Here is a 14955-nt window from a genome sequence, read left to right as displayed (position 1 = left end):
ACCAGATGCTGCAAAGTTCCTGAGCTTCTTATCAAAAACCTCAACCCCACCACCACGGGTATCTTCTCTCCAATGCAAGAAAGAATACAAAACAAGAACTGAACTTGAGGTGGACTAGTTGCCAAGCCTGACTCCAGAAAGTGAAAACTAAGTGCTCCAAAACTGTCTTTTCAGAAGAACATGTCTCTTTTTGTTAGTGATCCAAACACAAAGGGGGAAAATGTCCAGAGCTGATGTGACTCTTCCAACATCAATCCTGCTTCCTTCCCACACTGCTGTTACACTATCAGTTCTACCCGGCACTTGCTTCCAAGTACTAGAACCACATCCTCTTTACAGAAAAGAACCCAGTCCATCACATACATAGCTGACAGCAAAATGCACCTACATCCAGCAGGAGAACTAAAGACAACAGCTCTAGGCATGAGTAGAGAGAAACCCAGAGCCATGAGGAAGAAAGGAGACTGAAAGATACAAACACTCACTACACAGCTCAGTCAGAGCTCAAAGCTAATTAAGCATAGCAAGACATACTGCTACATTTCATAGATGGTGAATCATCTATAACTGCTTCCAGGGTGTTATCAAAATGGGAGGCCCTCATCAGGAATCTGAGATTGAATAAAAGCTCACACATTAAAGAAATGCTAGAGATGTGTATCACCACAAAATCACACAAGATATATTTGACTCAAAGCAGAAGCAAATCAACACCTCACTTTCAAATTGGATTTTATTCCATTCAATTATACATTGTGATACCTTGTTTCTTAATTATGACTCATTATAACCTATGAAATACAGGATAATCCTCTCCCAACGGGTAACAATTCACAATGACAAGTACCTCTGAAAAAGTTTTCTCATGCATATGAGATCCCTTAACAGTACAGAGAGACTTATGTAGCCTCAAGTGACAGTAAACAATGTCTGCTTTAAAATCATTTGAAAACTCACTACTGTCTGGCTGTAGACAGCACTTAGAGCCAATTACTACACCCAACATATGTGTGTATAGTGCTTCAATAGTGCAATTAACTCAGTTATACAGAACAGTACTGGAGACCCAGAGCTATAAATTGCTTAGGCAACAAAAAGGCCATTATCTAAAATTAAGTAAAATCACTTAACTCAGGCATAAAACTGAGTTTACAGCTGACAAAGTCAACTTAAAAAAATCTATCTCTTTTCTACTTCTTTATAAAGTCCAGCATGCTCAGAAAGCACTGTGAGAGTGAGCCTCACTTCCTGGTGAGTCCCTCATAAGTGATCCTCTACATTTCTGACAGGCATTAAATAGAGAATACAAACTGGAAAGTAGGGATAGTCTTATTAAGTGCAAAGATCCATGAGGCTTTAGAATACAGGTGTCATGGAGAAATAACAAGATCTAAAGTATTGGTTCCCACCCTTCCTAATGCTGCGACCCTTTAATACAGTTCCTCATGCTGTGGTGACCCACAACCATAAAATTATTTCACTGATACTTCATAACTATAATTGTGCTACTGTAATGAATTATAATGTAAATATCTTATATAAAGGATATCTCAACTATGACACATACACAAAAATACCCATCCACCGTGAAAGGGTCGTTTGACCCAAGTCATGGCCCACAGATTGAGAACCACTGATCTAAAAAATATCATACAGTATTTTTGTAAATGCTCTGCCTCCAGCCACAACACATTCATTTTTATGGAAATTTTTACCATATTTTTAAATTGGTCAAAAACTTCTGATGGCAAAATTTAAAATTAAAAGACTTGTCAAAAAAAAGACTCCACCTTCACGAAATAGTGTCACATTTCCATCTGGCTTCATCTAACCTTGACTGGCTCAAATCTTCTTCCCCAACTACACTGGCAAAATCCCAGGCATGATTTGTATTTGTGACGATTTCACTATACAAATGATCATCTTAGTAGCAATGCTTTTTTAAACTTTAAAGAGATATTTTGTTTAATGGTGTGTGTGTGTGTGTGTGTGAGTGTGTGTGTGTGTGTAAATGTTTACATATGTGAGGGAAGTGCCAATTGTGCCAGAGGCATCTGATACCTAGTGGAGCTAAAGTTACAGGCATGCTGGAAACCAAACTCCAGTCCTCAATAAGAGCAGTAACTGCTAAGCCATCTCTCCACCCTGAGTAATAATAAATTAATTAATTAATAAAAGCATGTTCTCTAAAGAGAGAGATCATAGCCCTATCATTATCTGAACTTTTAAAAAAAAAAAGTAACAATTTGAATTTGTTTCTTATATCTCATTTCCCCAATAAAGCATGTTTAAGGGCCACTCTAGCTTTATCATGCTTTTAAATCATCTATACAGTTATAAAATGCAGATACATGTCAGATGGGTCAGGCAGTGCCTGAGACAGTGAATTCCTAGGAGTCTCCAGAGCACTTCTGGGTATAAGATAATGTGAATGGCAATTCCTGAAAAGAAGCTGTGTCTACAGAGACTGACTGACTGATTAAAACTGCAGCGATAGAGAGAGACTAGAATGTGGTGGGTCTAGAGACTAAAGACTGTCTTGGGTTAGCCGTAGCCCCGGGAATAGCCACTCCTTGCCCACTCCTGTCTAAGAGCCCACATCCTGTAACTAACAGATAACTATTAGAAATCTATTAACTTGGCAGACCACTACCTTCCACCAGCACAAAAAGCTAAGACCGCCATCAGATAGCATCTCAGGCCTATGGGAGAACCTCCCCCATCTTGCCGTACCTGCCTCTCCGATGTATACACCAATGTACTTTAAACTTTCATTGATTTATGACTGTTAGTATAAAACTGCACCCACTTTGGAACATGGAATTCGGTATAGCCTAAATCTGTGTTCCTAGGGCACAGGTCCTCAAAATGATTCCAGAACAAACTATCTCTTATTCCCTTTAAGATGAAAAGCATGTGTGTGTGTGTGTGTGTGTGAACAGCACTATTTTAAATAAAAAACAAACAATATCTTTTGAATTCATAAATAATTTATGAATTTACTTTTTGAAAGGACTTCTAATAACGAATACAATTCAGAAAAAATTTCTCATAAAAAATCTTGAAATGCTGGGTCTTCAAGTAGATCTATTTCTAATTTTCTAAGGAACCTCCAGATTGACTTCCAGAGTGACTGTACCAGTTTGCAATCCCACAAGCAATGGAGGAGTGTTCTTCTTTCTCCACATCCTCTCCAATATGTGTTGTCACCTGAGGTTTTGATCTTAGCCATTCTGATTGGTATAAGGTGGAATCTCAGGGTAGTTTTGATTTGCATTTCTCTGATCACTAAGGACTTTGAACATTTCTTTAAGTGCTTGTCAGCCATTCAAGATTCCGCAGTTGTGAAATTGGTTTAGTTTTATACCTCATTTTTTGATTGGGTTATTTGGTTTTTCAGTGATTAGTTTCTTGAGTTCTTTATATATTTTGGATATTAACCCTCTATCGGATGTGGGGTTAGTGAAGACTTTTTTCCCAATCTGGAGGTTGCCGATTTGTCTTATTGACTATGTCTTTTGCCTTACAGAAGCTTTCCAATTTCCTGAGGATGAGGGAAAAGGACTGAAGCCCTGAGGGCCAGCAGAAAGAATGGAAATAGGCAATCTCAGGAGATAGGAGATGCTGATATGGAAGGATGCTGATATGGAGGGCTCACAAAAAGGGACCTAGCATGACCGCACTCCGGAGGACCAAACAAGCAGCTGAAAGAGTCAGATGCAGATATTTGCACCCAAGCAATGGACAGAAGCAGCTGACCCCTGTGGTTGAAAGGGAAGGCTGAAAGAAACTGAGGAGAAGGGCAATCCTGTAGGAGATCCAGCAGTCTCAATTAATCTGAACCTGAGATCACTCAAACACTGGACCACCAAATAGGCAGCATACACCAGCTGATATGAAGCCCCCAACACACATACAGTAGAGGACTGCCGGGTCTGTGTTCATTCAGGGATAATGCACCTAATGATCAAGAGTCTGGAGGCCCCAGGGAGTTTAGAGGTCAAGTAAGGTGGGGTTGGGGACATCCATGTGGAGACAAGGGGTAGGGAAGAGATATGGAACAGTCAGTCGGAGGGTGGACAGTGGGGAGGGGGAGAATAAAATATGGAGTGTAAAAAATAATTAATTTTTTAAAAATCTTGGAATACATAATTTTTTTTACTAACACTACCAAAAGTAACCCAGAAGCATTCTTTCATTACTTTGCATCAAATTGTGAGTTCTCACTGTCTTCAAGGCTGAATCCCAAGCACATAAAAGACTAGCTACTACTTGCTATAAGGATCAAGGTCCTAAGTAATTTCACAGCAGTAAAGCAGTTAGCAAATGTAAGCAGAGCAGACTCTGAGATGTCTCCAACAGAAGGTAAAATTCACCACTACAAACAGCCTCCAAAAATCTAATGAGTAATAAAGAACTCTAAAGCCTGACCTGTCCAAAGAAAGCCTACTGTGACCACATTAAACACCAGAGCAACACGACTGAGGGAGCAAAAGAGCTACATCTTTAAAATAAAGAACTATAAGACATGTCACAGCATTGTCTCAGAGTCCTAATGGAAGAGCTCCTATCAAACTATTATAGAAGTAAAGGTTTAATGAGATGCAAAATAGGGGCTGGGAATTTAGTTGAGTGGTAGAAATCTGCCTAGCAAGCACAGGATCCTTGTTTTTGTTTGTTTGTTTGTTTGTTTGTTTGTTGTACCCATGATTGTACCCATGGCCTAAGGAATGCCAGGCAAGTATTCTTAGATTTAATAAAACTCAAGTTTCTAACCAAAGACACTACAGACACTAGAAATGAAGAATTAGGCATCTGAGTGCCTCTCTGTTTCAAACTCTGCAAGGCACTTTTATATGCCTTGTCTCATTTCATGATCCCCCATAGCACACCAGATCTTCACCATCCCATTTCATAAATGGGAAAGTAAGACTGGGGGCAGTGGGATGCTGAGTAAGTGATTCGAGATTATAGGCTAGTACATTTTTCTTAGCTACCCTAAACCACACCCTCACTAAAGGATGTGATCAAACATATCTATGAAGGCATGGGTTGAAAAACTTGATGTATTACCCAATAATAAAACTACATGCTTCAAATCTTTCAAAAAATTCCAACATTAACAATGAGTCCTGAGGCTAGAAACCAAGACTTGGTTCCCCAAGATACTAACTCTGCATGTACAACCAGAAATTAGAAGGCTTTCTTCTCATTTCTGTAAATGTAATTATCAACTGCCCCCAGGAACCCCTGAAAGTGTCTGTTCTGTTGCCAATCAGGTTCTCATGCACCCTGTATCCCTTGTGCTATGGTTACAGGTATGCACCACCACACCCAGTTTATGCTGGGGATAAAACCCAGGGCTTTGTGCTAGGCAAGTACTCTACCAAGTGGGTCTATCAACAGTCCTGACACTCTATTCTTATAGTAATTTGCAAATAGCAGTGCATCATGGAGGGAAACAAAGAATGAGAAACCTAAAGGCTGCTATGGGTTGGACTCCAATGAAGAGAGGAGACTAGAAATAGTTTTTATGCCTAACACTGCTCTTGCAGCTGAACTAAAAGCAGAGTGGCTAAGCTCTTCCTGCCACAAACCTCCACAAACCTCAAAGGTCTCTCTTCAAAGTCCACATCAAAGCCTGGTCCTCTCAACAAACCTTACTTTGAATTAACTATAGGCTGACCAAAATATCCTCTGCAGAGGAAGGAAGGAATTTAACGGGAGCATACAATAAAGGATTTTCTATGTTTCTGAAATTCCAACTTCTGTGAAGACATAAAAGTTGATGAAAATGTAAGTTACCAATGGCCTTCAAACCTCCTTGACATCTGCAACCAGCCATCTACGAGAGCTCTGCTCCAAGGTTTCAATAAGGTCTCTGTAAGTCACAACCAGAGTTTGTCTCTCCAATTAAACTGGCTATTTACAGGCTGACATACAAAGAAGGAGGAGCCAATGCTTAATTGGAAAGCAAATCTCGTAACAGTAAGTGGTAGACACATTCCCCAATTAAAAATTTGACAAGAACTCACAAAAATAAAATAACATCTCCGAAATGTCATCGTGCTCCTTTCACAACTCCAACTTCACACCAAACAAAAGGCTTAGGTAGAGTCATCAATAGGAAAGAAGGCAGAATTGGTGTGTGGAGAGGGAGGGAGGGAGAGACAGACAGAGAGGGAGAGACAGAGACAATAAAAAAATCTAAACAGGACTCTGTCTACCCAATTATTTCTGCTGTAAAGGGCCAGTGGTGACTTTAATCTACAGTTAGTGGCATTCTCCAAAAGACCAAAGCACTATCTCTCCTCATCAAAACCCTTCCTCACGGGCCTGAGACTTCTATATAGACACAATAGTGAACCATCACACACCAGACAGGCCTGAAATATATTTACACAGGATTTTTAAGTGATTAAAAATTTAATTTACATATCTCAAAGCTCCCTTCCCATCAAATTTAAGAATGCAACTGTACTGTATTTCTATTTTTTTTTTAATTTTAAATTCTCAGTGACAGACTCTTGATACCAGCAAAACACTGAGTCGTCATCTAGTTAGTACTCTAGGCAATGAGAACTGGCTGTGGCAGGCCAAGCCTGGGCTCCCAGCATCAGCAGCAGGAGGGGGAGGCAGAAGAATCAGATGTTCTAGATTATCCGTGCCTAGACAGCAAGTTTGAGACCAGTGAGCACTACATGCAAGCCTATCTCAAAAATCCACATATAAACAAAAGGAGTAAAGGGTGATGAGTCTGGGTCATTGCCTTTGAGTGTACTAGCTCAGTACTTACACTAGGCCTTATCTGGAGTTTAACCCAGTACTAGAAAGTTGTCTACAACAATAAATGTTCTTCTCTTCAAACTGCTACTAAAATAACACTTTAGCCAAGTGTGGTGACTCACATCTTTACTGCCAGCACATGGGAGGCAGAGCAGATATATCTCTGTGAGTTCAAGGCCAGCCTGGTGTACACAGCAAGTCCAAGCCAGACAAAGCTATAGATCTTATCATTCAAAGATAGATAGATAGATAGATAGATAGATTGCCAGACAGATAGACAGACAGATGCAATATAAATTGTTACATTAAACCCAGCATAGAAATGCTATTTTTATACATTTGAAAAAGAACCGAAGGAAAGTTTTAAACATTCCAAAACAACAAAAACCTGCTGCTGCTCAGTGATATAAAGGCATAAAGGTGAGCCAATCAAACTGTTCAAAAGACATGGATTCTGTCACTAACTTATTTTGTGACAAAATGACAGGTACAGGGCAACAAGACAGAGCCAGCACGTACCCTTTCAGGAATATTCAGACTTTATAAACACAAACTTAAAATGGGTTTGCATTTGGGAAGCTTGTTGCCAAAGCAACCAAAAAGGTCTAGTGTTCTGAGAGAATCTGAGAAAAGTTGAGGACAGGAGGAGGCAACTCAAGTCCATGGGAGGATCTGAGAATAATGGCTGTGCTGTGCAAGAGAAGCAGCATGAAGGGCACGAGCACAGATCTGAAGAGCAGAAGCTTCAGAATGACACACAGTTACTAATGAGGAACACACAGGCCTACTCCTGGCTGCCTATCAAGCTCCTCCCACCCCAAATCCCAACACCAAAGTCACACTACCCTTCTCCTCTCACCCACTGTTCATGTGACTTAAACCACTGGATCAAGCACAAAAGAGAATCAGGAAGAAAACACCAAAAGAGATTGGCAACATCCTCCCTCATTCCAAAGCCAAACTTTTCTGTATAAAAAGAAATATTGAGATAAAACAGCAACACTTCAGCAGCAGAAGCATCCAGTCCCATATTCGTGCGTAAGTATGAAGCCCAATCTTTATTAAACTTGCCTAAAATCATAGGTCTGGACATACCTTAATAGCATGTTTGTAAAAAAACAAAAAACACAATAAAGGGAACATGTCATTCATGTGTTCTGACATGATCTGGATTAGGAATTAAAATTAAGGCAGTACTTCACAACAAAAGTCAAAGTAAAAGATGTCTGGGCCAAAATCACAGTGATAAAGTGTAGGTGATGCAGGCCGGCATGAGATGGGTAACCAAATAAAGCCAGGTGTGATGACAGACACCTGAGGTCCCAGACTCGGGAGGTGGAAGCAAGGGTTCATGGTTACTCTTATCTACGCAATGAGTTTGAAGCCAACTAAGCTACATGTAACTCAGGGGTTCTCAACCTGTGGTGTATTTCTTGACTGCTTTGGGGTCTAATATCAAGTATTTACATTATAATTCATAACAGTAGCAAAACTGCACTTATGAAATAGCAACAAAATAATTTTATGGTTGGGAGTCACCACAACATGAGGAACTGTGTTAAAGGTAGAACCACTGCCACAGCTCAACACAAAACAATGAGGTCCACTATCCAGCAGTGGGTGATGCCCCTGGAAAGGGCAAGGAATTGGCCCTTCAAGGCAAATGTACGACTCCACAGCAGACTCAGCCAAAAAGCTTTTAAGTTATTTTTCGGTTTTTAAATATCATCACATGTTGAGGGTAAATCTAACTGCCACTTAAGAAATCTGACATATAACCTAAAGATTCAGAAGCATGAGGAAGAGGATGGGACATCTGTTTACAGTTACTCTCCCTAACCCACTCCACTTCCACAGAAGTGACCACTCCTTCCATGAATTCTGAATCTCCATAGCACTCCACCTTTCTCCAAGTCCACACTCTCCTCAAGGGTAAAAATATATCTTGTCTTTGCATAACTCGAGCATTCATTCCCTCATTCGACAAACACTTCCTAAGTACTAAGTAAATGCCAGGCACCATCCCACATACTTATCTACTGTATAAGGGAGTGTTGTCTATCAGGCAGGAAAAAACAAGGTCAGAAAAGGATTCCAAACTCTCATATTAGAATTCCAGAGAAAGTTAAGGCAAGCTACTACAAATGCTCTGACTGAGGTTTTAATATCATGGGACAAATCTGAACTTTACTTTAAACTAAGAATATTTTAAAGTAAGAATATGTGCCTGCAGTTACACACGAGTGTTTTCCCTTCGGGGAAATGTATCATTTTCACAGACAGTTCTATCCTCTCATTTGTAAAATAAAATTGATAAGAACAGGCCAGTCTCCCAAACTTTTGTCTCTACCATAAAACTCTTACACGGGTCTTTCTCAATCCATTAAATGGTAAACTTTTCAAAGCTTTTAAAGCTTGATCTGCCCGTTCTCTCAAGGGCTTAATACCTACCAGATTCTGGTGGATCCTGGGTTTTAAAAAGATCATCGGGTTCATTACAGGAGCCCCCTTAACTCAAAGTGAAGGTCAAGTGGAGGAAAGTGAGAAGCAAGGGGTATTTGTTTTAGGAAAATATAGGGGGTGAAATTCAAATGACAACAACGTATAAGTGTGTCATAATGCATTTTATTCAGGCTGATCTAAATTTGTTTACCATTTTAAACATAAAAGAAAAAGAGACCAGTAAATAGTCCACCACACCCGACTCTCACCCTAATAGTTTAGGGGAAAAAGTAATGAGGAGGGCAATTTGAAATTCTATTTTGGTATGGTAAGAAACTGATATAAGAAAGCGATAGACAGACAGATATAGATAGGTAGATAGATAGATAGATAGATAGATAGATAGATAGATAGATAGATAGAATGAAAAGAGGAAGGGAAGAAGAGAGGGAAGGCGGGAGGGAGGGAAGGCAGGAAGGAGGGAGGGAGGGAGGAAGGGAGGGAGGGAGGGAGGGAGGGAGGGAGGGAGGGAGGGAGGAAGGAAGGAAGGAAGGAAGGAAGGAAGGAAGGAAGGAAGGAAGGAAGGAAGGAAGGAAGGAAGGAAGGAAGGAAGGAAGAGAGTGTCACTTCAATATCCAATGCTAACAGCTCACGCAAAACCTAGGATCTGAAGCTGTGGCTATGCACAGGTAGTGGAAGGTGCCCAGAGTTGGACACTCTACAACTCCTAACAGGAAACTTGGGCCTGAACCCGACATGCCCGGGACCCTGCTGGCCTTCAGGAGTGCGCACTGCACCGGGGTCAACCAGAACCTGTTGTCCGAATGAATGAATACACCTGCTCCAGGCTTCGACCAGAACCCAAGCGAGCCAGCTTTTAGGACCGGGGACCCAAGTAAGGGCCATGCCCTGAGAAGACTGGTGAGGTGGGATGTCCTCCCTTAACCCTGGCCCCAGAGAAACTGGGAGTCACAGAGCACTGCCCGGCGGGGGGCAACAGGCCCTGGGGAGGGGCTGGGGAGGCCAAAAGGAAGAGAAGGGCCGGCGGGCGGAGCCCAGCCGATGCCTCTCCCTTCCACAGCGGAGGTCGAGCCGCTGCCCTGACCTCACCCTGCCTCCTGCCTCCCTCACCTGATCACCGAGATGAGCAGCCCCGAGGGGTCTTTGCTTTTGCTGACTGTGCTCCTGTATTTCCCACCAGCTGCTTCTGCCGCCATCTTGGTACGGGAGCGAGAACCAGGTGCTTGACAGGACCGGGAAAGTGTAAACTCCGCGGCTGACCCGGAACATCCACCAATGGCAGAAGAGAAGCGCATAGGCGCGGAAGTGAAAAGCCCAATCATTAGAGTTAGGAGGCGGGACTGATGTTCAGCTGGAGGATGAGGCGCCTGTCCTCTCTAAGCACTCTGGGAAATGTAGTTCTTCTGCAGGTCCCAGGCATGCCTGGACGAGAAACCAATGGCAACTTCATCAAGCCTCCTTATTGGTGTCTCTTTAGATCTCTTCAGACCTTAAGTTGTTTTTCAGTTTACTCCATTTTATAACTGTACACGGTTGAATTTAATGTATCTAATGATATCAAAATGGATATGCAGATTCTTCTATTTAATGAAGGCCCAAAAAGTGCAAAAATATTAACTTCAAATACTATCTTTAGTCGGGCTGTGGTAGCATACGCCTTTAATCCCAGCACTTGGGAGGCAGAGGCAGGTGGGTTTCGAGGCCAGCCTGGTCTACAGAATGAGTTCCAGGACAGCCAGGGCTACACAGAGAAACCCTGTCTCGAAAAAAACAAAAACAAAAAACTATCTTTAAATCAACCAAATGCAAAAATGTATAGTCACTGAGATTTTTCTTTGGTATTCTTCTGAGACTGAATGTTTCTATATTTGTCTTATGTACAAGTTCACTTTTGAGGTTATGACAAATGGTTAAAAACACAGGCTGTGAGGGAGGAAAGCATCTATCTACCCCAGGGGGTGTCAATCTTCCTAATATATACGGCTTCTCATGTTGTGGTGACTCCCGACTATAAAATTATTTTATTGCTACTTCATAACTGTAATTTTGCTATTGTTGTGACTCGTAATATAAATATTTGATATGCAGGATATCTGATATGCAACCCCAAAGGAGTCAAACCCACAGGTTCAGAACCACAGACCAATTTCAACTGATAGAGGAAAATCTTTTGTACAAATACTTTTTTTTCAACCATACTTTTAAAATAAAAGCAATGTTATGGAAAACAACGATGTGACACTGGTCTCTCTGAAGGTCCTCTGCCAGCCAGAGGAAGAAGTGGAACTGGGTACAAAGATGGTGGGTGACTTGGTGGGAGAAGGTACCCACGTGGCAGATAGGGTCGTGGTTAAACAGGAGATGCTGTGCAAGCAGGTGGGCCCTGCAGGTCTTCCCAGAATGATTTCCAGAGCTGCTGAACAGCAGGCTTTCTTTGGCTCAGAGCAGGCTGAGTTCTAGAATAGTCCAGGAGATTCTGCCGTCTTGGAATCGGGCCCTGGGGACTCAATCCCTGAGTCTGTTGAGAGCAGTAGAGACTCTGCCCCTGGTAGAAATCTGGACTTCCCCCCCCCCCCAAAAAAAAAAACAGAAGTCTCACAGACAGGTGCAATTGGGTGAGTGTGGACAGGGTCCCAAATACCAGATCAGCTTCTGCTACAAGCAGCAGCCTGCTGCACATTTGCAGAGCCACATGGGCAGGGAATCTTATTCTGCCACAGAACCTGAGGAGAGCCTTAGACCCAGGCCCGGGCTGAAACCCCAGGCCGAAAGGTCGAAGCTGCCATCAGTATAAGGTGTGCCACAGGGGTTTCAGCTGCAAGGTCAGCCCTGTGACCCAGCAGCGATACCATCAGCAAGAAGGCCTCAGCACCAGCCCACAAATCCAGGAGAGATTCCCACCGAACAGCTTAGTTGCCACATCCCTTGGAGGAAAAGTCGGAGTTCTTTTATCTGAGGGTACTGTGGCAAGAGCACCCTCTTCAGCCAGCCCTCTCACTGGGCTTTGTCTTGCAGCATCAGAAAACTCACCAGCAGGAGCAGGGTGGGCTGGCATCAGAATCTGCAAGACCCGATGGCCTGCTTTAAGGTTGACAGCCCCTCACCGTCATCCGTGGGCACGGGGCAGGGGTGGGGTGGAGTGGGGTGTGATGACATCAGTCCTGGGAAGACACACTACAAAGTCTGGCTCACTTCTTCCTGAGGAAAACAGTTTCTGCTTTGCCCTCCTTGTCTAAGCACAAAGGCTAAGCTGAGGCACAGGAGAGAAGGATCTGTGGCCTCAGCCTTAGCCATTTTGGCCTTGTTGCTGGGTTTGTTTAGGCCCTGCAGGTCTCTGATTTTCTCTTAACTGGTGCACTTTCACTCGACAGGGACCAGTGGCCAGTTCCAGGGCCCATTCTAGCATTTCATAAGTCCTCCCACAGTTGTATGGGGCCACAGAGGTATGTGGAAAGTTCCAGGAAGTATTATCCTCAATTGCTCTTCCTTTTGTAGCCTCCTTGTTAATAACTAATATAAATAATTTAAATGAACTGTTTAGTTTGTTCTAAAGACCCCCATTTAGGAGTTAGATTCGTGTGTGTGTGTGTGTGTGTGTGTGTGTGTGTGTGTGTGTGTGTTTTAATATGGCTCAAAACTTGACTTATAAGTTTCAAGAGTTGTAGAAGTTGTTCCCAACTTGGGAACTGAGCCTACCCTGCAGGAGGGAGTAGGTTATGGGCCTCTTTTAGCCCACCCACACATAACATAGGCCAGAGAGCCAGCTTTGGCTGGCTGCTGAGTCATGCAGGTGGGGCTGATTTTCTCAGGCAGGCCAAGAAGAAGCCCCTGAAGCCCCTACAGACGCTAAGAGTGCAGTTCTGGGAGTTTGGTGTCTCAACATACTTCCCCTCCCCCGTGTGTTCGTGCAGCCCTGGAGTGGGATGGGGGTGAGAGACTGAGCTTGATCCTATTACACCAGACATCACTTGAGGATGTTCAGATTAGACTTTTCAACGACTGCACCAAGCACGATGGAGAAGCACGCAGATGCTTGCTTGTCTCAGGAGTGTTAAGTACATGCCCCACTGTCATTTGGAGAGGGAGGTGTCAGTGGGTTTGTATGTGAACATGCTCTTGTCTGGAATAAGTCTTGTTACTTGTGTTTTAAAAAAAAAAAGTCCAAAAAGAAGGAAATTGCATAAATATAAGGGAATTTTTAAAACAAATTAACAGTATATACAATAAAGAAAAATAAGTTTCTCATTAAGATTAGGAACAAGACAAGGTTGTCCATTTTCACAGTATCTACTCAATAAAACTCTGAGAATCATAGCCAGAGCAAGAAAGAAAGAGAAAAGCATCTAATTTCCAAAGGTAGGAACAAAGCCATCTATATTTGTAGACAATATGATTTTATAGAATGTATTATAAAGAACATAAACCAAGTACTAATGGAGCTAGTATAAAAATTTTAGCAATGTCACAGGATACAGATTGAACAACAATAATTTAGAGATATTCCTATACAATAAGAAAGAGTAATCTCAAAAATAAATGAACCTAGCCAGCATGGTAGCACACACCTTTAATCCCATCACTTAGAAGGTAGATACTGGTATATGTCTGTGAGTTTCAGGCCAGCCTGCTTTACACAGTGAGTTCCAAAACATCCAGGACTAGATAGAAAGAACTTGGAAGGGGGTTGGGGGTGGGGGAGAAAAGACAGAAAAAAAGAAAAGAAAAAGGAAAGAAAAAATAACCAAATAATCCCAACTCAACAGAAATAAAAAGAATAAAACACAGGAATGAATTTGAACAAGAAAGTCAAATATGTATATGTAGAAAACTACAAAATATTGCTAAAAAAATAAAGGGATAAAGAACATGTAAAACATCATAGATGAGAAACGGATGCTGCTATGATGGCAAAACCTTCTCAGCAATGACATAACTGACTCTAAGATCCATGTGGAAACAGAAATCCCTGAACAGTGTAAACAAGCTGGGAAGAGAAAAAAATAATGTGGAGGCGTGAGGAACTGCCTCAGTAAATAAGTGCTTACCACAAAGGTATAAGGATCCAGAACCCAGGTAAAACACCAGGAATGGTGAAGTAAACTGACAACCGCAGCACCAAGGAAGCAGAGATAGGAAGATCCGGCTGTTCACTGACCAGCCAAATTGGCAAGCTACTGGTGTTGAGTCTGAAAGCACCTCACCGAAACCACCACTCACGTATGCAACCGGCAAGAGTGTTTTTATTTCTCAAAAAGAAGAAGCCTGCATGCAGGGTCGGCCATTTACAAAAGTGGCTATCCCAGACAAAGGCACACAAGCCTTTTTATAGGAAACTTGCGGAATTTTAGCTAGGTTTAGGTAATCTAAAACATCATTGGTGGGTGCTAGGAATGTTACATAGGTTGGTTTATGATTGGCTTATGTCCAGGTGGTCAGTGAACTGCATTCCTGTGTCATGAATGTTTAGCAACAGTATGAGATACCCAAACCATATAAGGCTGCCCAACACAGATGGTCCATCCTGAGAAAAGATATTTCTCCATCTTGTAGTTATCTCCAGGCTGTTCTTGGAATGGGGATTTCATGTCCTTTTTTTCTGGCGCTGGTGAGTTATGGCCGAGTCCCTGGGACTGATGATTTAGAAGGGTTTTATGGTCAGTTGCTGGAATGAATGGCTTCCCTTTTGAAATCAGACCTGGTCCTAAA

The 14955-nt window shown here is 42.2% G+C and overlaps 1 protein-coding gene and 1 pseudogene across 3 annotated transcripts in view; one reads left to right on the top strand and one right to left on the bottom strand.

Annotated features, from left to right (window-relative positions):
- Exoc4 (exocyst complex component 4) overlaps positions 1-10497 on the bottom strand; it is a 772455-nt gene extending 761958 nt beyond the window's left edge. For 2 of the 3 annotated variants that reach the window (XM_052173402.1, XM_052173403.1), the window contains exon 1: positions 10360-10496. In XM_052173402.1, coding sequence (XP_052029362.1) covers positions 10360-10445 — 86 coding nt within the window. In that variant the 5' untranslated portion in view covers positions 10446-10496. Of the gene's footprint in view, positions 1-10359 lie in introns of all 3 variants that reach the window. The other variant, XM_052173404.1, reaches the window with a different exon arrangement.
- A 110-nt stretch (positions 10498-10607) lies between these two features.
- Positions 10608-12336, top strand: LOC127677874 (zinc finger protein 212-like; annotated as a pseudogene).
- Positions 12337-14955: the final 2619 nt, after the last annotated feature.

This window comes from Apodemus sylvaticus, chromosome 2 (genome assembly GCF_947179515.1).
Source record: "Apodemus sylvaticus chromosome 2, mApoSyl1.1, whole genome shotgun sequence".
NCBI classification, from domain to species: Eukaryota; Metazoa; Chordata; class Mammalia; order Rodentia; family Muridae; genus Apodemus; species Apodemus sylvaticus.
This window is presented reverse-complemented; position numbering and strand designations above follow the sequence as displayed.